The sequence below is a fragment of the Gouania willdenowi genome, chromosome 7, assembly GCF_900634775.1.
Source record: "Gouania willdenowi chromosome 7, fGouWil2.1, whole genome shotgun sequence".
Lineage (NCBI taxonomy): Eukaryota > Metazoa > Chordata > Actinopteri > Blenniiformes > Gobiesocidae > Gouania > Gouania willdenowi.
Genome location: NC_041050.1, coordinates 25425334 through 25445458, shown reverse-complemented (window position 1 = coordinate 25445458; position 20125 = coordinate 25425334). Strand labels below are relative to the sequence as shown.

The following is a 20125-nucleotide window of genomic DNA, read 5'->3' as shown; positions in this document are numbered from 1 at the left end:
GCTTTGTGTGGTTTCTGGGTTATTTTTTGTATATCGTGTTGGGTATTATAGTCCTTCCAACTGCTTGAATAACAATTTTTGTAGTATTTGTTTTTGGGATGAAATAAATCAAATTTAAGGCCACCAGTTACCCATCTCTGCCTCAGAGAATATTGAAGAACACTGCACTACTCTACTACACATCTATAAACTGTTGTTTCCAGCTCCAAAACTGTTTTAAAAATTCACTAAAATCCACAAAAGCTGCACACATGGTTTAACCAAATATAAAGTAACTTTTTCCTACTCTTAAATTACTGCTTACTGAAAAATGTTGGATTTTTTTTTTTCCTTTTTTGAGGTTTTATGGCAGTTGACAAACTAAGGATTAGTACATTACTTCTTCATGTGTTAATAATAAAATGGTGTTCAGTCACAATCTATATTTATCATACCAAACATCTCCTTATATTACATGCAGCTGTCACTTCACATGTGCAGCAGTAAGGAAGAAACACTGCAACTACCATCAACACACTTTGCTTTAATTTTGAAAAGGTTAGTTACAATATCATCGAAATGCCGCCTCACATATTTAAGCTATATTATTTTTTCAAACACAAGATAAGATTGTGTCTCTGAAAATCTAATCATGTGATGATTGGTTAAATGGTTAAAGAGCCATTTAATCTTTATTTCTAAATCTAAGGCTCTTTGTGTTGCAGTATGCATAGTAAAAAAAAAATGTACAGACACCCGATCAATAAAAACATTGCTTTAATTCAAGTTACATGCAGAAAATAAGAAACAGTTGAGTAAAGAAATCATGTAAATAAACTGAACTAACTCATTTTGGCCTGTAGGAGTCGCTGTTATAACAAAGGAGGAGACACTTTAGTTTCATTAATGGATCCATACAGTTCCTTTAATCCGCTGAAGTATCTTTAACAGTCAAATGGATCACTCCGAACCCTCTGATAATCGGTCTCTACTGAAACCTGGAGGGCAGAAACGATGCCCTGATCCGTGGTGCGTTCAGGAGCCATAGTTTGCCTCGTCAAAGGCCTTCCTGGCTCTCTTCAGCTCCTCGTTCATGGTCAGCAGGTCTTTGACCCGGGCGAACTTTCGTGGATCCTTCCGAATGAGAAAAACGATGTCTTCCACCTGGACTCGTCCCTGGCGGCCTATGGACATGGCTTTGTGGGTCATTTCCGTGATAAACTCGATCACCAGGTCCTCCAGGATGTCCACGGACTCCGTGTAGGGGTTCTGGTCGTCTCCAAAGCCGTACATCATGCACCGCAGCTCCTTGGAGAACAACCGTTTCCTCCTGCCGTGAAAGACGTCAGCGCAGCCGCCTTCCTCCGGCTCCTCCTCGAAGCCCGGTTCCTCTTCTTCATCCGCCATCAGCTCAGCTTAGCGCGGATGGACAACGACTCAACGGTAACTTTGACTTAACAACGTATTAATACCTCTCTGCTTGATTTTTTTTTCCCACTTCCGAGTCTGGACTGTGACACAGGAAGTGCTTTGCAGGAACGCGGTCTGGATATCAGGTGGACACAGCGCCCCCTGCGGCGGGAGGCCTGAATGCAGCGCTGATAGTGACTGTCCGACCTTTGCTCCGGTGACACGGCATAAATATCCCCATCTGTGAGCGAGTGGACCTCGAACACATTCCGTCTGTGACACTCCACGCGGAACCGTGAACGTGCACCAGCTGTGTAAAGGTAGGGAGGCGCGTTGCACGTGCGAATCCCCCCCGTGCACAACTGTCACTGTCAGCAGCTACAGGTGGTCGGTAATGTCTGTTTCATTGGTTTGGCATCATATAGTAAAGTTACCTGAGCTGACACGGATGAAAGCATCAGTCAGTCTCCATTACATGATTTACAGTAACTACAGTGTAACAGTGATACTACAGTGTAACGGTGACTAGTCATTAGTCAGTGTGAGTGCACACAGCTGTTAGTCATTGTTACTGACTTAGTCTAATAACTGGTTCATCAGGTTCCAACAGTGAGGGTCATTGTAATGAACCAGACATTAGACTGACCCGCACAGTGCTGAGCTTCATCTAAAATCACCCTCACAAACATGTTTTTCTCCCCTATTTGTAAATACGAAACATCATTAACAATGTATTTTTGCAAATAAGAAACGTACCCATCAAACAAATGCAGCATGTTTAACACAAAAAGAAACATGACTTCAACTACAAAAAAAATTTACAAGGTGAAAAATGTCACATGACGGATGCTTTATTCATCTCTGAGAGAAATTGTAATATGACAGTTTTTCATTGTTGTAGAATTGTTTATTTGTACTTGAAGACATGTTTTTTTGTGTGTGTAAAATAGAGCTGGCTGTCGATTCAGATTTCCCAAAATCGATTTGATTACTAGCAAGGGCCCGATTCGATTAGTGATTCCATTAATTTTTCGATTTGGTTAAAGATATTCCACAATCAAAAAACACGCACTTCCCTTTTTTTGGAGGCAGTGTGCTGGATTAAAAGGTCCAAAGATGCTAAGAAAAAAGGTCCGCACCACTGCTTGGTTAGCTCCCAATTTCATTTTTAATTTACACGAAAAAAACTGCGACGTTTTGGGCTGACCGCCCTTCATCAGACATGAGGATGAGACATAAGGATATTCCAGTTACAATTTTACTTGAATGTGGAAGAGATTCTCAGATAACTAATGCAGTAAATAGTAAACTAACTCTAACTTGGTAGACATATTAGAAAAGATTTGTTAAATGAATATTAGGCCTTTCAAAGGAGAATGTATTAAAATTGATTAGTCAATTTCTTATTTTTTTTAAACCCATCCCTGGTGTAAAACTTGCTGTATTTGTTCAATGGGTATGTTTCTTATTTGCAAAACAAAAATCATTAGTTTGGGAACGATGTTTTGTATTTGTAAACCTCACTGAGTTTTTGTGAATCGATGAGCATGTGTTAAAACACCTTTTGTGTTTGTGAGGTTTTGGCGTGATTTTAACTAGTCCTTAGATGAAGATCAGGCCTCTGTGGGTCAGACTAATGTCTGCTTCATTAAAATCATCACTTTATTGATTAAACTTTTAACTGATTAACGAATTGGTACACTGTTAACAAAAACAATCCGTTCCTTTCTTTTCCCGGTTCTCCCCAACACTCGTTCATCTGGTTCTGCTGTGTTCTAGGACAGCCGGTGCTGGAGATGTAAAGCTGGACCTGACAGAATCCTTCCATGGCGTGCCCAGTCCAGTTCCTCTGCCGCAGCCTTCGCACTGTTGGACTGGTGCTGTTCTACTACGGCTTCTCTATCGGCATCACCTTCTATAACAAATGGATGATGAAGGTAGGTGAAGAAGAGATGATCAACTGATCACTGAGGCTGAATGTGGGACTGACCAAGAGAACAATCAGCAGGAAAGTGAAATTAGATGGGACACGGTGCCCTGCTCACAAATAGGAGGTAGTGATGAGAGGAGCCAGGGATGCAGATAGAAACTACACGGTGAAAAGGTGGTGGGAAGTACGTGAAAGAAATCTGCTCAACGTTTGGACACATTACATTGTAGACTGTGTAATTTACACATATAATATCACAAGCTGTACAGACATGAGAGCAGGTCGTCCATCAGCATCCAGTTTGATCCGTGATGTTGGGCCTCTGATGCAGTGGCTGAGGAGTGCAAAACACATTTACAAATTATTGCAACACTTTTACAAATGCCTCAACAAATTTACAATTTTGAAAATAAATATACATAATTATCTAAAATAAAATACAAATAGCAAACACTTTTAGAAATGTTGACATAGATTTACAAAGTTACATTGTAATTGTAAAAGTGTTTCCATTAATTTGTTGAGATCATTTGTAAATGGATTGCGCTTGTTAAGTGTCATGTGAAATCCCAACGGAAAAGGGGGTATTATTTTCAAAATAAAATACGGATGGATGGAATTACTGCCTTAAACACGTAAATGCAGTCATTTCCTCCATTGACGGAGGTTACCCCTGTCAGAGGAAAACACTGACCTTCCTGGTTGGTCCGAAAACCAAGCACATATTCGGACTCAGGAGGACTAGATTTTTCTGTTGATATCACGTTTGGCCCGATTCGAGCACTTTTAAAATTGTATATCACATATGATAATTGTATTTAATAGAGATGTAACTATTAATCGTAAGGCAGTTAAAAATCAATTCATAGGTATCAAGGTTCACGTCGATGCTGTGAAAATTGAATCGCAGTCCTTTTTTTAACCAGCAGAGGACGCAATCCAGAAGTCATGGCGGCGGGCGAAATCTGCTAATACTTTCTTTCTGGCCGCCTTCTACTCTTAAATATGTTAATAAATCATTCATTACCCCTTTAGCACCAAAAGAATATCTGTAATATTACGTGAATATCTGTAAAAGTCACGTTTTTCTATTAGCTCTGTCTGCTAGCATAGCATCTCTTCTTCACTACACTTAGCTGCATGCCAACCGACCACTGGGTTACCAGCGCCCTCTGCTGGTTCAAACAAATATCTGACGCAAATACAGTGCAGACTGTTTTTTTTTTTTTTTTTTTTTAAGGTCCAATTGTTAAGGCACAAAATACATTTTCAGTTGCACTTTTAAAAAGAAAAATAACTATTATGCAGTTTTTTATTGTTTACTATGGAACCAGAATTTAAATGAATAGGCTTCATTTGTATTATTCCTTTATTTATTTCATTCAAGATTTATTTTTAGTTAAATTGCATTGTTTGAATAGTTCATCAAGGGATTCTTTTGACAATGAAAAATAAAAGGAAAATAGTACAGTATTTTCGAGTTTTTTTTCCCCCAAAAAAATAAAGGAATATTTTTCAGTCATTTAAGTACAGTCCCATTTTGTAAAATGAATCGTGAGAGAAAGCTCGAGAGATACGGAAAAAAAGGACAGTGAGGAAGAGTAACAACAGGAACAATGACTGCAGACGAGAACGCAGAAAAAAAAAAACGTTAATGAAAAGATGAAATTATGAAGAAGATGAGAATGTTTGACAAGGGAAGAAACGAGGATTGATGTAAAATTATGTGTTCAAATCAGGGGACGGATCTGGATAAGCATAATGCTTTTTCCATCGCCCTTTCCGGCATGCAAAAGGACAAAAAAAACAAAAAACAATGATGCGATTTTGCTCTGAATGTCAAAATGAATTTCTGTGATTGCAACCATGTCGGAAATGAACTGAATAAATAAATAAAAAAAGAAAGAATCGTATCGTGAATCGAATCGTATCGGGAGTTGAGTGAATCGTTACATCCCTAGTATTTATCCATGGTTGAATCACATATAACATTTATATATCGTGTGATTACGCCTGAATTAGCGGGATCTTCTGAGTCCTTACTGCAACAGATACACATCAAAACTGGAGGCGGTGGGGATTGAAATACAGCAGCCCCACCGTCAAATGCACCCCCTTCACGTGAGCGCGCACACACTTTTACCCTGGATTTCCACTGGATGTGTATCTGCTCAGAAACTGATCCACTCTCCGTAACTGCAGCGCAGTCTGCTGTCCTTCAATCCCCTCCGCCATATATGTGATTCAACCATGGATAAAGACAATATTTATATATGAAATACAATTTTAAAAGTGCTCGGATCTGGCCAAGCGTGGTATCAACGCAAAGGTCTGGTCTTCCCAAGTGCGATTATGTGCATGGTTTTTGGATAGAGTCTGAAATGGGCCCACTGGAGGTCCCAGAAGGTCAATGTTAAGGTCAAAACTAATTAACAAATATAGAAACACTTTAACAATTACAATGTGCCTTTGTAAATTTATCAACATTAGTAAAAAAAAATGTTTTGCTATTTCTTTTTTTTTTTTTTTAATTATGTATATTTGTTTTCAAAATTGTAAATTTGTTGTGGCATTTGTAAGTGTTTTGCACTTCTCAGCCACCATACTCTGATGATCCGTGAACTTGAGAAGGGTCAGAAGAAATTTTATTTCATTTCCTCACACGGGAATGGCAATATGAATTGATTTATTTCTCAAAGGGACAATCCATATTCATGAACATTTATGTATATATGTGAGGACATTTAAGGACATAGAAATATTGAAGACATAACGCAGAGTCCTATAAAAATACCTAGCTTGTATAGCATTTAATTATAAAGTAAATTATTTTAATATTTAATATTTATTATAAAATTATCTATCTTTATTTTTATAGTTTTATATTTTTATATTTTTTCATATTACATATATTTTTTACCTTATATGATAGTTTTTTAAATATATTTTCACATTTATTTTTAAAGTAAGATTTATTTTTACATTCTGGTTAGAATTTTTCCCTTCCACCAATCAATATTGTTATTGTTTTATTTAATTTTATCAAAATGAAGCAGAAAATACAATTTGAGATTGAATGATGCCTGTTTGTTTTAAGACAACATCACACATTTACACAGGAATATTTCACCGTGGTCATAAACCAAATGACACAGACTAAACCTTCTTCACTGACATGTTTTGGGATAATTATTACACTTTTTATGCACTATTTTTCACTGTCAAAAGTGTGACCTAATGTGTAGCAACTTTAGCAAATGGACAGATGTCAAATCTTAGGAAAAATCAAATGTGATTTTTGGCACATGAATTTGATGCAAATACAGCAGAGAAATATGAAAGTAAAGACAATAGTCTAATCCATTAACCGTAATAAGCAGGTTTGGGAAAATATTGGAAGTTTAAAAACTAATAACATCTGATTTGTGAAAGACGTTAAACGGAAACAATTTTTTTTTTTTTTAAGGGAAAATCAGAGCTTCCAAGTTAGTAAAGTTAAAATGTATTAGTATAAATAAGACATGCATGATAGAAATTCTGTTTTTAATATTTTTTTATTAATTAATATTTTTTAAATGGATCATTTAGTGACTAATGTAAGCATTAACTTGGGAGCCAAAAGAGATGGATCTTAATAAGGAGCCAACGTTCCCATCAGTAATCAACTGGTTCTAAGACTGTAGTCATTCTGTTAGCACTTACTTTGGTGCAGCTTCCAAAAAAGGTGTCATTATATTTTGGTTTTTGGTTTTATTTTTCTTCATTTAGTTTTCAGTCACTTGTTGAAAGGCTACATATTCGATGAGGCTTCAGATCTACATCCTGGTTTTTTTCTGTGTCCATCTCAGGGCTTCCATTATCCTCTGTTCATGACATTAGTGCACATGACGATGATCTTCAGCCTGTCGACTCTGACCCGACACGCCATGCTGTGCTGGACTGGGAAGCCCCGCATTATTCTGAGCTGGACGGATTACCTCCGCAAAGTGGCTCCCACGGGTGGGTTCACCCACTTTAGGGTGGGACAGATTAGGGAAGCGGGGTTCACACATCAGGATTTGCTCAATCTGAAGAGATGATTTATCTGTTACGGACTCCACACATGAAGATAGAAATCAGACTTAGAAACATTCTGTCCAACCACTGATCTTCCTCCAAGATAAATATTGCACAAGATCTAACTCTGATATAGTTCCGTGTTCCAAGCAACTCGGAACTCTGGATTTTCAGACTTCCGACTTGAATAAGTGACTTGGAACACCACCTGAAGTCAGAGCTTCTCCTCTCGATAAAGTCAGGATAAAATCTAATATTCTAGCAGTCAGCCATGTTTGTTTTTGATAATTTCACGAGCTGCTGCCGAATTCGGTTGAACTCGGAGTTTGAAATTTTCAACTGGCAAATACAGAGTTCCGAGTTTCCTTGAAGGCAGCATTACGTGTTCCTCAGTCAGCTGCCTCTTGATGGCTACAGCCATGGGCGACCGTGGCTCAGGTGGTAGAGGGTCGTCTTCTGATCGAGAGGTTGGGGGTTCGATCCCAGTACCTGACTATGTGTCGGTGTAATTGGGCAAGACACTGAGCCCTGAGTTGCTCCCAGTGGTCGACTAGTGCCTTGCATGGCAGTCCTGTCCCATTGGTGTGTGAATGTGAGAGTGATTGGGTGAATGAGCTGATATGTAAAGCGCTTTGAGACTGCTTCAGTGTGGTGATAAAGCGCTATATAAAATCAAGTCCATTTACCATTTTACCATTCCATTCCACGTCTCAAATCAGGGGATCATTGAACAAGTTAGATATTTACGATTGTCGGCCCCAACCTGTTTCAGTTTAGGTTATGAGGACAAATTGACTCAGAACAAACCTCAAACCACATGATCACGTGACAGGATCATCTGATCTTATGAAACGCAAGTTTAATCTGGCCGTTTGCCGTCCTTGGTTGGTATGTAGGAGAATCATGAAAAAAACAGCCCATTGTTTTTTTATGTGTATCCTACTTAAGCTCTCTTTCTTTCATTCTAAATCCACATGATCTGAGTCAAGGAAACATGCCACAAAACAGAATCACAAACATCCCCAAAGAGCTGCTAGGATTCAAGACACTCACCGGTTTCAAGCCCGACTTGAAGCTAATTAAATCACAGAACATTTACCGCTTTAATATTTCAACATGCTGCTTTAGGATTTCCCAGCACATTATGTGTGTTGCCATCACTGTTTACACTTTGTGCTGATCCACCCACAGCCTTTGCAACAGCACTGGATATTGGACTTTCTAACTGGAGCTTCCTCTTCATTACCATCAGTTTGTAAGTTTCACTGGTGAAACCAAAGCGTAATGCTGTCAGTCATACTCATTACTCAGTGGTTGCCTTCTTTGTTCCCTCTGAAGGTACACCATGACAAAATCCACAGCAGTGATCTTCATCCTCTTCTTCACACTGCTCTTTAAACTGGAGGAGCCGGTAAGACATCTCCTCTGACCCAGAGACAGGAAACCTTTATTACAGAAGGGAGCTGAGAGACAATAGGAATATTAATACAGGGAAGAAACAAGGTGTTTGATGTCAGTTTGTCTATTTCTCTGTTGTTCTGTGTATTTTTCTCTTATTTTGTGTGATCTGTTTTTGGAGTCATTTTATGAATTTTCATTGTCATAATCTTTATTGTCCAGTCATTGTGTATATTGTTCTGTCATTTTGTGTATTTTTCAGTCATTTTATACATTTTTCTGTCATATTATGTATTTTTCTGTCATTTTGTGTATTGTTGTTGTTTTTCTGTCATTTTATTAATTTTTTTTGTTGTTTTGGTCAATTTGTGTATTTTTGTGAATTAATCTGACAATTTGTCTATTTTTTCATTTAATGCATTTTTGTTGTAATTTTTATGCCTTTTTACTGTCATTTTGTGTGTTGTGTTATTTAGTGTTTTTGTTGTCATATTGAGTATTTTTGGAGTCATTTTGTGTATTTTTCTGTCTTTAGTTTTAGTGCAGACCTTAGCTGACTCAGGTACTTGCTTCCCTACATGAGGCCATCACTCACACTGAATTATCTTTAGTACATGTGATGGGAGCTAAAGTGGTGCCCATCTCCATCCCAACATCTGACAGCTTTTCTCCCCTCCTTTTTTAAACAGAATCCATTCCTGGTGCTGGTAGTCCTGCTGATCGCCTGCGGTCTCTTTATGTTTACGTTTCAGTCCACACAGTTCAACCTGGAGGGCTTTTTAATGGTGCTGTTGGCGTCCTTCATCGGCGGCATCCGCTGGACGCTGACACAGGTCCTCATGCAGAAGGCAGACCTTGGTCAGTGGTAGAACTTTAGTCTTCTGGTTTCCCCCTCACACGTTGAATGTGTTCCTACAACAGTTTATCTACCTTGATTTAATAATCAATTTGTAATAAAACGATGCCAAGAGCATTTGGTAAGCGCAAATCTCCGCCAACCTCCAAATACAGTACCTTTGTTTTAGTGGTTTTTCAGTTATCTGGATCAGTGATCAGCCACCGGCTTCAGAATTTGATAGTGGCTTACACAAGGCGGACGGACTTCAGCCACGTTGTGCTGTCAAATCGACTGGAACCACATTTTTGTTGCGTCATGGAATTTGTCGCAACACCTGTCTGTAGCGTTGTTGTAATACACCCTAGGCTTTGTCAGGTTGGTCAAAATTGCGGAAATGTTGTGGTGATTGGTCATAGATGCAGGGCCGTGCAGAATTCAGAGATTGGCTGAATTTGCATTGATAGAATTCTTTGAAGGTCTGATAATTATTGTTAAAAACATGTGATTACACAATTTATGTTTATGTTTATGAGATTTGAAGAGGAATAATCATAATTTTTACCTTTTACAATACAGGTTACATTTTGTTGCGATGAAGTTGCTGAAATTTTAAATTTTTCAAATGTTTGAGAACCACTGGACTAGAGCATGTAATGTGCAAAATCACCAGCAGGAGGTGTTGTAGAACCAACTCACAGAGATGAACATAAGGAGTTATCAATTTCTTAAACTGATCCAGATTCAGGATATTGATTCGCATCATCCCCAAAATGTAATCATTTCTTCCTTATCCCATTTTGCATATTTCCTAAAAGTTTGATCCAATTACTTTAAATTGATAAGATAAATGTGGGATTACAGATTGAGTTTGGAGTGCAGTCTTCATTCAGAGTTCAGGTGTGAAACGTGTTCCCCTAACGAGTTTGAGCGGCTGTGTCACACTGCATTGTGCTCGCAGTCCTTCTGATTTCATGTTGGAATCTCCTCCAGGCCTTCAGAACCCCATCGACACCATGTACCACCTCCAACCTCTCATGTTCTTCGGCCTGTTCCCTCTCTTCCTGTTTAATGAAGGTAAATCATCATCATCACATCCCTTGGTGTGAACACGTCCACTAAGAAATGAAAGGACGTTCAAATAAATGTTCTCCCAAAACAAAAGCTGACTGTAGACGACATCTGGAGAATCTGGAGTCTTTAGGCAGTAGATCAATCATCTCAATCTGATAGTAAAATTCTAACAGATTAGTCGATCAGCGATCAGAGTTGATGCTCACAATCTCTGTCGTATTTGCCTTGCACTAATGGTGGAATCTTCTCTTCGCCTGCAGGAGTGAGCCTCAGCACCTCAGAGAAGTTGTTCGGAGAATCGAGGCTCTTGCCGTTCCTGCATTCACTGCTGATGCTGAGCGTTGGCGGCATGCTCGCGTTCGGTTTGTGCTTCTCAGAGTTCCTCCTTGTCTCTCGGACCTCCAGTCTCACTTTAGCCATAGCCGGCATCTTTAAGGTACTTTAGCTTCATTGTTCACACATTTATTTGTTTTCTCTATAAATATAATAGTTTCAATTGTTTTTTAGTTTGTTTGTGAATTCCCTGTTCAAATATAGACAGAAGCGCACACACGCACACGAGTGTTGCACGCTATTAAATGAACAGTTACATGCTTTATGTTGGTTGCCACGCCAATGATTTCTTTAACACTTTTTATACGCCCTTAGTTTACATTATCTACATCAGACATGGGCCACATGTGTGGTGTCCATGTCAGACCCTCGGTCTAAATACACAAAATGACATCAAAATTGACAAAACTTGAAAATAAAATCACTCCAAAACATACAAAATTACAAGAAAACACACTATCACTACATAAATATAGAAAACGACAATAAAAATGCACAAAATAACAACAAAAACACGCAAAATGTCAGAAAAATTTATAAAGCTTCAACAAATATGAACAAAATGACTCCAAAAAACATACAAAATTTAAACAAATGAGAACAAAAAGATACAGAAGTACTCACAACAAACACACAAGATGACTACAAAAATAGAGAAAACATAAATGACAACACACAAAATGTCAGATAAATATATAAATTGACACCAGAAATACACACGATTCCCAAAAAACATACAGAACTAAAGAGAAAGACACAAAATTGCGAAAACATAAAATAACGTAAAATAAAGGTAAGGACAACAAAACAGAAAGGGAAACAAATGCTCAAAAAAACCTCCAAAAATCCACAGATCAAAAATAAAAAGGCATCAAATGACAATGATAATACACACAATGACTCCAAAAACACAAGACTACCACAGTGTTGATGACGCAGCAACTGTGTGTTTGAGGATGCGGCAGTGTGTGTGGTGTCCATGTCGGACCCTGATTCACAAGAGGAAGACTCGGAGGACGAGGAAGTTTCCTCCTTTTGGATTTTCACTCGTACAGATGCGACCAGACAAAATTTTCACTCGCACACACTGAAAAAATAGCCACATATGCGATCATTTTAGTTGCAGCCTCGAGCCCTGATTATGACATTACACCTTTCATTAGCATGAATAGGCTGTCATTAAGTGTCATTTGTTACCCTAACCTTAAACTCCACCCTAACTCCACTAGATCCCTCTACCTAACCCAAAAAATGCCAACATAGCTCCAAAGGTGTCACAATTTAGCAAACAACAATTAGTGATGCCTTATTCATGCTAATGACAGTGTCATGTCAACCTTGTGTATAAAACTTCAAGTAAATTGTTTACCCACAAAAATATACAAAACAGAAATGCACAAAATGACTCCAAAACCCATAGTGACGCCACTGTTGCTAAGTTACACGGTAGCACAGCTGAAAAGCTCGTCCACCAGATGGGATTCATGGAAAGAGGAATCACCTGCTGTAACTTTGTTTCCCTGCAGGAGATTTGCACTCTGTGTCTGGCTGCGTGGCTGATGGGAGACACGATGAGTGTCCTGAACTGGTTGGGATTTGTCGTGTGTCTGTGTGGGATTTCTTTGCACGTGGGACTCAAGATGTACTACTCCAAAAGTAAGTGATCCCTTTGTTACCATCTTTTTTACATACTGTACGTGTTTTTAGACTTCAGATAAAAGCAGGAAAGACCACTTCCTTTAAACAGGGACTCCGATTTTCCATTTCAATATATCCCAAAATCTGTTACTGGTTTTATCCATTTCTGCTTTTCTTTCTGTTTCATCATCTTCCCCTGTTTAGATGGCTTTACTGACTATTAAACTTCCTGAAATTGTACCAAACATGATAAATAAGATTATTTGATTCAGCTACTGATTAAGGATGCACCGATCGATCGGCCGGCCGATCGTTCGGTGGTGATTGGCGATTGGCCAATCCTTGCATATGAAACCTATCTTTTCCACCGATCTTTTCTACCTCTGCAAAGGTCTTAAAGTCAGCCACTGTCCCGCAAGGCCACAAACAAAACGCTACATCATTCAACATTTAATAAATCACCACACCGCTAGTATGCAGCATTTGAAGCTCGTAATCAAGCTAATGCTAAAGCTACAGCTTGCGGTAAACACAGCCAGGGGTCTGCTGAGAGCGTTTAACAGTGAAAAGAGCAAAGCTACTACGAGGAAAATGATGGAGTTCACGGCTTTAGATTTGAATAAAAACCTTCCACTAATGTATAAGTGATTGTAATAAGTGTGAGAACTAACCTGTGCTATGTTCAATCTGTCATCACCCTTTGACTTATGAAAATGTTACACATGATGCACTTTACTATTTATTCAGCTTTTGTCCTGTCAGCTGTTGCAAGTTATTTTTAGAATAATATTTTTACATTTAAATATCCACAAAGCTGCTTCATTTGGACATTTTTATTTTATTTTTGCTCTACAAGGAAATTTAAAACTCAGGACACATTATTGGTAGGTTAAGATGTTTTGTTATTTTGTTCTTTAGATTAGAAGAGCTCCAAACAGGTCTGCAGTGTAACCTGATGGACACGTTTATTTAGTTTTTAAAATGTGAAAAATGAAAGACTAAAGAAACAGATATAATTTAGTATTTTGGACAGCAATGTTCTAAACCAGGGGTGCCCAACCCTGGTCCTCAAGGGCCCCTATCCAGCATGTTTTAGATGTTTCCCTCTTCCAACACAGCGGATTCAAATGATTAACTCATCATCAAGCTCTGCAGAAGCCTGATAACAGCCCTAGTCATTTCAATCAGGTGTGTTGGAAGAGGGAAACATTTAAAACATGCTGGACAGGGGCTCTTGAGGACCAGGGCTGGGCACCCCTGTTCTAAACTTTTAATTTATATTTGAGATAACTACCTCATATGCAGTTAAAACAACATGTTTATATTGTTTAACAGGTATTGTTTAATGTTTTACAATAAAATTTGTTTGGTACATTCAAGGTGTATGATGTCAGTTATGAAGAAAAATCGGTATCGGCCGGTCGGGCTTTTAAAAAAAATTGGTGATCGGTCAGAAAATGGCAATCAGTGCCCCCCTACTACTGATATTAATTTTACATTTTCTATGCTTCAGATCATTTACAAAAACCTGAAATTACACAAGATTAGCCACACTGCTAATCCCTCAACCACCTGTTTAATGGGAATAAAATCCCATGGAAATGTGTGATTTGATCTCAAAACATTGTTTGTTTAACCTTTAATTACGCCAACCGGAGAATCACCCTCAAGTTTTGTACAAAACCCCGCACAGCCGTGTGATTGAATGTGTTTCTGCTGTGACGTGTCACCAGATAAACTGATCACCAGCTCAGATTATACACCGTCAGCCAAACATGCCTTTTCACATTTGAATGCAGTAATAATAATCTGAGCCACTTGTTCATCACAACACATTAAAAACACACTTCAGATGAAGCTCCGCATTAATTTTCAATAACAGGATAACACCATCGCTACTAACACGTAGCACGTAGCACAAGATTTGGAACGGGATTATTGCTGGAATTGGACATATTTGTCAAACTTTCTACACATTTAATTACCTGTTTTACGGTGAAATATGGCACGTAAATGTATGATAGTCTCAAAACATGCACTTGAGACATTTTCATGTTTTGTTGGGGGCTGATTTCAAATAAAGGGAGAGAGGGAAAAGAGAAATAGGTCAGATAGTTTTTTCTGTTTCAGGAAGTGAATTCTGTTCCTTTCTCACAGTGACTGTAGCTTTAGCTTTAGCTGTGCTGTGCTGCTGAGGGGAAGCTCTTCACATGGTAATGTCAGTGTGACTGACAGTGTGATATCATCCCTCAGATAAAGGTCCTGGTGTGCGACTCCTCAGTGGTAGGAGTCCAGAACTGGAGCTGCCATTACTGAAGGAGAGCGATGACAGAGGTGACGATGATTCTGTGACAGATGAAGAGCAGGAGATCATCACCCTGCACTGAGCGACTGACCCACAGGATGAGGCGGTCTGTAGAGCAGTGACTCAGCTAATCCACAGAGAGACCCGGGTCCTAAAGGCTGGAACAGAGGCCCAACCTTGACTCTTTATCCTACCTCAGTCTGTTGTTGTGTAGCAAATTTACGCTCACACCTGCAGCTTTACAGACCTGTCCAACAGGGGGCGTTGTAAGGTTCTTATATTTCAATTCCAGATAAAGCAGAAAATAATAACTTGGATCCTTTTGGACTTTGTAAGGATTGTTTACTGGAGCTAAAACCTTATTTATTACATTGTTACGTGTTTCTGGGAATGTGAATGTCTCTATGTTTCTCTTTGACACTCAGTGAGGTCAGACTGCGGTTCTTTAGAGCAGTGGTTCTCAACCTTTTCAGCCCGCGACCCCCAAAATCTCTGGCACCCCCACTGTACCTGAACACAGACATGAACATTGAAGAACAGTCATGTGGAAACAGGGATGTCTATAAGGGGGAATAAAGGGGAGAACTTTTTGGTGCCCATCCATAAAGTCAGCATTGTTCTATCAATCTGTGATAACCACATTTGTTTATTTATTTCAATAATATCTGTTTTCCATGAACTTAATTGTTATTTTCTCAGTAGTGTATAGTCATCTTAAAGATGTAAATACTTGTTTTAATCAGAAATAAAATAGTGGGTTAAAAGTGACCAAAATGGCGGAAAAGTTGGTGAAATGGGATTTTAAAAACCACAGAAATTAGTTAAAAATTGCAAATTAAAGTGGCCAAAAATGTGAGAAAAAAAGGGTTAAAAGTGTCAATATTGGCTTAAAAGTGGCAAAAATGGTGGTGGTACTGTAATTTAAAAAGTATTAAATAACACTTATTTATTTTAAACTGGCAAATCATGGACATGACAAATTGCTAATGTGGTTAAGCTGGCAAAAATAAGCATGAAATATGGTGAAAAGATGTTCAAAGTAACAATAATGGATCAAAGTAATTATGCTACATTAGGTGTGAAAAATGGTGGAAAGGGTTTATAAGGGCCAAAAATGTCTTGAAATGGCAGAAAAAGCATTGACATTGGATGAAGGAGTGGAAAAAGTGATAAATATAGGTTAAAATATGGCAAGTTTGGTGTAGTTGCAGATAAAGGGCAAAAATAGGCATTTCAAATGGGGTCCTGACCCCAAGGTTGAGAACCCCTGCTTTAGAGCACTCTATGTCCTAAAAGATAAATCTATTTGTAATATTTTTACAACAGCTCTGACTAAGTAATTTGATTGGACAAGAGACATTCCATGAGTGCTGAGATATATACAGTATATATATATATATATTTATAATGGCACTGGGTGACTCAAATCCACCTGATCAAACAACAACTGTTACATTTAACAATATATGAAGCAGTAAATGAGATGTCTCGTGGTTTAATTTACATAACTATTTGTGTAATATTGACCAAAACAGCATTGAAAGCAGTAATTTCACTGTAACTCTAACCACATCAAACAAATGAGACGTCACTGATGCCTTAAAGATGCCGGACTGTTCTATAACTTAATATGAAAATACATGCAATGCAAATTGTATATGCACTATATAGTATGATATATTTATTAGATGATCTAATAACTATATATTATGATATATAATGTCATATTAAAATATTGTAATATCTATAATATACTGCTTTTGATGCTACTTTTCTCAATATTAAACGTTCCATCATTAAAATGTAAATAAATCTATTAAGAAGCTTGTCTTCTATTTACTAATGCACAGCACGTCTTCCATATTGTTAAACATCACAAAATGTTTGTTTTGATGGATTTGATAGTCGTTCTGATCATTTCTTAGTTTCTGCAAAAATGGCGGCCGAAGTGAAGCTGTTCTGTTTGTTTTTAAGGTTTTAAATTAAGAACGTTCACACACATTGCTTCCATTTAGCTGTTAATGGAACTTAACAGGAGCCAAAATGAGTGCCTTTTTCCCAACAGGGAGTCGTATTCAAGACCTTCTTACAGTCTGTGTTTCTGTGCAACAAAAAAACATTTCCAGAACTTTCCATGCACCTTCAGAAATGTCAGTATTTAAATTACAGGAATTAAAGGATCAGTGAAAGGGTCGTTTGTAATTGTTTAATTTCCTAATGCTGGTGACATCATTTGAATCTTCCACACACAGCCACAGACAAAAGGCTTTTCTTCTTGAAGCAGAAAAACAACACAAGCACACAACACTGCCATACACTGATTCCTATTTGAACAGGTAGGGGCCACTGTTATGATAGCGGGGGCCACAGAAATGTGATTGTCTGATCCAAGGGCCACATTATCAACTTCCATGACAACGTTTAGAATAATGACCAATCTGAGCATCAACACAGGAAACAACAAAGGGGTTTGTGTTTTTTAAACTAATTTGTGTTTTTCTGTTGTTTTGGGTTTTTGAAATCATTTTTGTGTTTTTCTGTTGTCATTTTCTTTATTCTCATAGTTTGTATTTTGATTTGGAGTGTTTATGTCATTTTGTATGTTGGGGCCCACACAAAATTAGACAGAGGGCTGAATGTGGCCCCAGAGAATAATTCAATTCAACTTTATTTATATATCTCAAATTACAACAATAGTCATCTCATAGCGCTTATCAAAATATAACATTCTTAAGAAAAAACCCAACAATGCCACATGAACAGCCCCAGCTACAGTGCTGAGAAATAGAAATAAATCACCAGCAGAACCAGGCTCAGATGTAGCAGCCATCTGCTTGGACTTAGTGGACAGAACAGGATAGAGAGATAGAACATCATCCCAGACTAGTTGAGCCATGAGCTCAGATCAGGAACTGTCAGTTCCAGCATCAAGACACCTGAAACAGAAAAAAGAGAAAAAAGGCACATACTGCAGAAAAACATGATACAGTAGTATCAGGTCTGCCTGCATGGAAACACCAGAGGCCCCATTTATAAAACACTAAAAGTCAGAGCCGCGGAAAGTGAAGGTGCAGCACCCCCTAGTGGTGAGAGGAGGGGGATTTTTATAATGCAGCTCATTTATTTATTTATTTATCTATATAATTATTTATTTTAACTGTCATGTTTTATTATACGACATGACCCACTACACATAAATTATACTTTGTGCACTGATGATTAATCAATAATTATTTATTTTTTGTTCTGCTGGAGTTGGGTGCCGGTGGGGGGGGTTTGGGGTTGGGGTAGGTGGGTCCTCGGCTCTTTGGGACTTTCTCGGGGTGTGTATGTGGGGGGCGGTGGCTGCCTATTGGCTCGGGATCTTAGGGGCGTCTGGGGGGCTGCTCGGCCGTGGGGGGGGGGGTCTGTGTGTTACAGACCCTGGCTGTGTGCACTGAAGTGTATATGACAATAAAGTAGTGAACCTCATGCCATTTATTTATTTCTAAAATACATTTTAAATAGGCCTATAGGCTCATAGGTTTTTTGTTAAAAACCTAAAAGTGGACGTATGTCAAAAATCTAAAAATGTGCTATACCAAAAGAAAATCTGATTTATAAAACCGTGCATAGCTCACCTGGATGGGGTGCCAAGTGTAAAAATTTAGCATAAATGTTGCAGCTAACACATTTTCATTATTTATCTTACTTTTCTCATATTTAGCACATTTTCCTACATTTAACACATTTAACCACATATTTAGAGGTTACAAAAGCATTAAATCTAAATATTTAAATCTACATGGTATGTGTTATATCTAAATGTTTCATCTGTATCTAAATTTTAAATCGAAATCAAAATAATATATGTTAAATCTAAATGTTTAAATCTAAATCTAAATGTTATATATCATATCTAAATGCTTAATTTTGTATCTAAATGTTAAAATGTTAAAAGCATGAAGAAGGGTGAAACGGTGGGTGGGATTGGCTGTGTGTGTCTCTGCTTGTGTATTGGTTGAGGTTACAAGGGGCAGGGTGAATTAGCATATGTGCAAAACATTTAAGTTCATCATTTAGATTTAGATTTAACATTTACCATTTAGATATAAGATTAAGCATTTATATATGATATATAACGTTTAGATTTAGATTTAATATTTAGATTTAGATTTAAACATTTAAAAATGTATTTAACATTTATATATAAGATTTAACATTTAGACTTAGATTTAACATTTAGATATAACATATAACATTTAGATTTAGATTTAAAATTTAGATATAGATTTAACATTTAGATATAACATATACCTTTTAGATTTTGATTTAAATATTTCGATTTAATGCTTCTTTTTTTTTAACCTCTATATATGTGGTTAAATGTAGGAAAATGTGCTAAATATAATAAAAGTGAGATAAATAATGAAAATGTGTTAGCTACAACTTTTATGCTAAATTTTTACACTTGGCATCCCATACACCTGAACGCACTTTTCCTTTTATAGATTATTTGACTTTCTTCTTGTAATATTACAACTTTATTTTGTTGTTTATTTTTACAGTAATTTTGTGTGGATTTTTTTGTTTGTTTGTTTGTTTTCCTTTAGTGTTTTTTTTTTTGTTTTTGGGGTCATTTTTGTGCATTTTCCTCGTAGTTTTTTTTTGTCTTGTTTTTTTCCTGTGTTTTTCTGTGTTATGTAAGAGTTTTTTGGAGTCATTTTTGTTCATTTATGTAGCCGTTTTGTTCATAAAATTATGACTTTGTCATTCTCGTAACATTATCACATAATTCTCATTATATCATGACAGTATTCTCATGATATTAAAAGTTTATTATCGCATATTAAATGATTATTTTCTCTGTATATTTTTGTGTGGCCGCAAAGTAAACTTAAGTCACAACTTTTTTATTGTAGCTAATTACTTTTTTTCTGTTGTGACATTAAAACTTTATTCTAATAATATTAAGAGGTTTTTTTTTCTTCTTCTCATTAATCAATTTAGACTAAATTCTCGAAGTTATCCTTTCTCTTTCTCTCTCTCTCTCTCTCTCTCAATGAGGTCCTAGTAAATAAAAAAAATAAAAAACTTCAGAGAAAGTGGGCTCCTCTCCAGTAACACAGGAGCCACGCCCCCTCCGGTAAGGTAGGCGGGGCTTCTCTTCTTTCAGAGCACAGACTTT

The 20125-nt window shown here is 37.4% G+C and overlaps 2 protein-coding genes across 3 annotated transcripts; one reads left to right on the top strand and one right to left on the bottom strand.

The window, feature by feature from the left end:
- Positions 1–739: 739 nt before the first annotated feature.
- taf13 (TATA-box binding protein associated factor 13) lies at positions 740–1700 on the bottom strand. The gene has a single exon (XM_028452457.1). The coding sequence runs from the start codon at positions 1384–1386 to the stop codon at positions 1015–1017; it is 372 nt and encodes a 123-aa protein (XP_028308258.1). The 5' UTR covers positions 1387–1700; the 3' UTR covers positions 740–1014.
- slc35h1 (solute carrier family 35 member H1) lies at positions 1390–15488 on the top strand. 2 transcript variants are annotated; one of them, XM_028452456.1, is made up of 10 exons: positions 1390–1709; positions 3174–3326; positions 7168–7318; positions 8567–8630; positions 8714–8786; positions 9463–9631; positions 10602–10685; positions 10943–11118; positions 12542–12671; positions 14907–15488. In XM_028452456.1, the coding sequence occupies exons 2-10, from the start codon at positions 3216–3218 to the stop codon at positions 15038–15040; spliced, it is 1092 nt and encodes a 363-aa protein (XP_028308257.1). In that variant the 5' UTR covers positions 1390–1709; positions 3174–3215; the 3' UTR covers positions 15041–15488. The 2 variants fall into 2 exon arrangements, with proteins under 2 accessions (XP_028308257.1, XP_028308256.1); XM_028452455.1 differs by having other exon boundaries at positions 3169–3326.
- The last annotated feature ends 4637 nt before the right edge of the window (positions 15489–20125 follow it).

Coding starts and splice junctions, on each gene's coding strand:
- taf13 (XM_028452457.1), bottom strand. CDS start 1,386: ATGGCGGATGAAGAAGAGGAACCGGGCTTCGAGGAGGAGCCGGAGGAA.
- slc35h1 (XM_028452456.1), top strand. CDS start 3,216: ATGGCGTGCCCAGTCCAGTTCCTCTGCCGCAGCCTTCGCACTGTTGGA. Junction 3,327..7,167: donor ATAACAAATGGATGATGAAG/GTAGGTGAAGAA, acceptor TGTCCATCTCAG/GGCTTCCATTATCCTCTGTT. Junction 12,672..14,906: donor CAAGATGTACTACTCCAAAA/GTAAGTGATCCC, acceptor ATCATCCCTCAG/ATAAAGGTCCTGGTGTGCGA.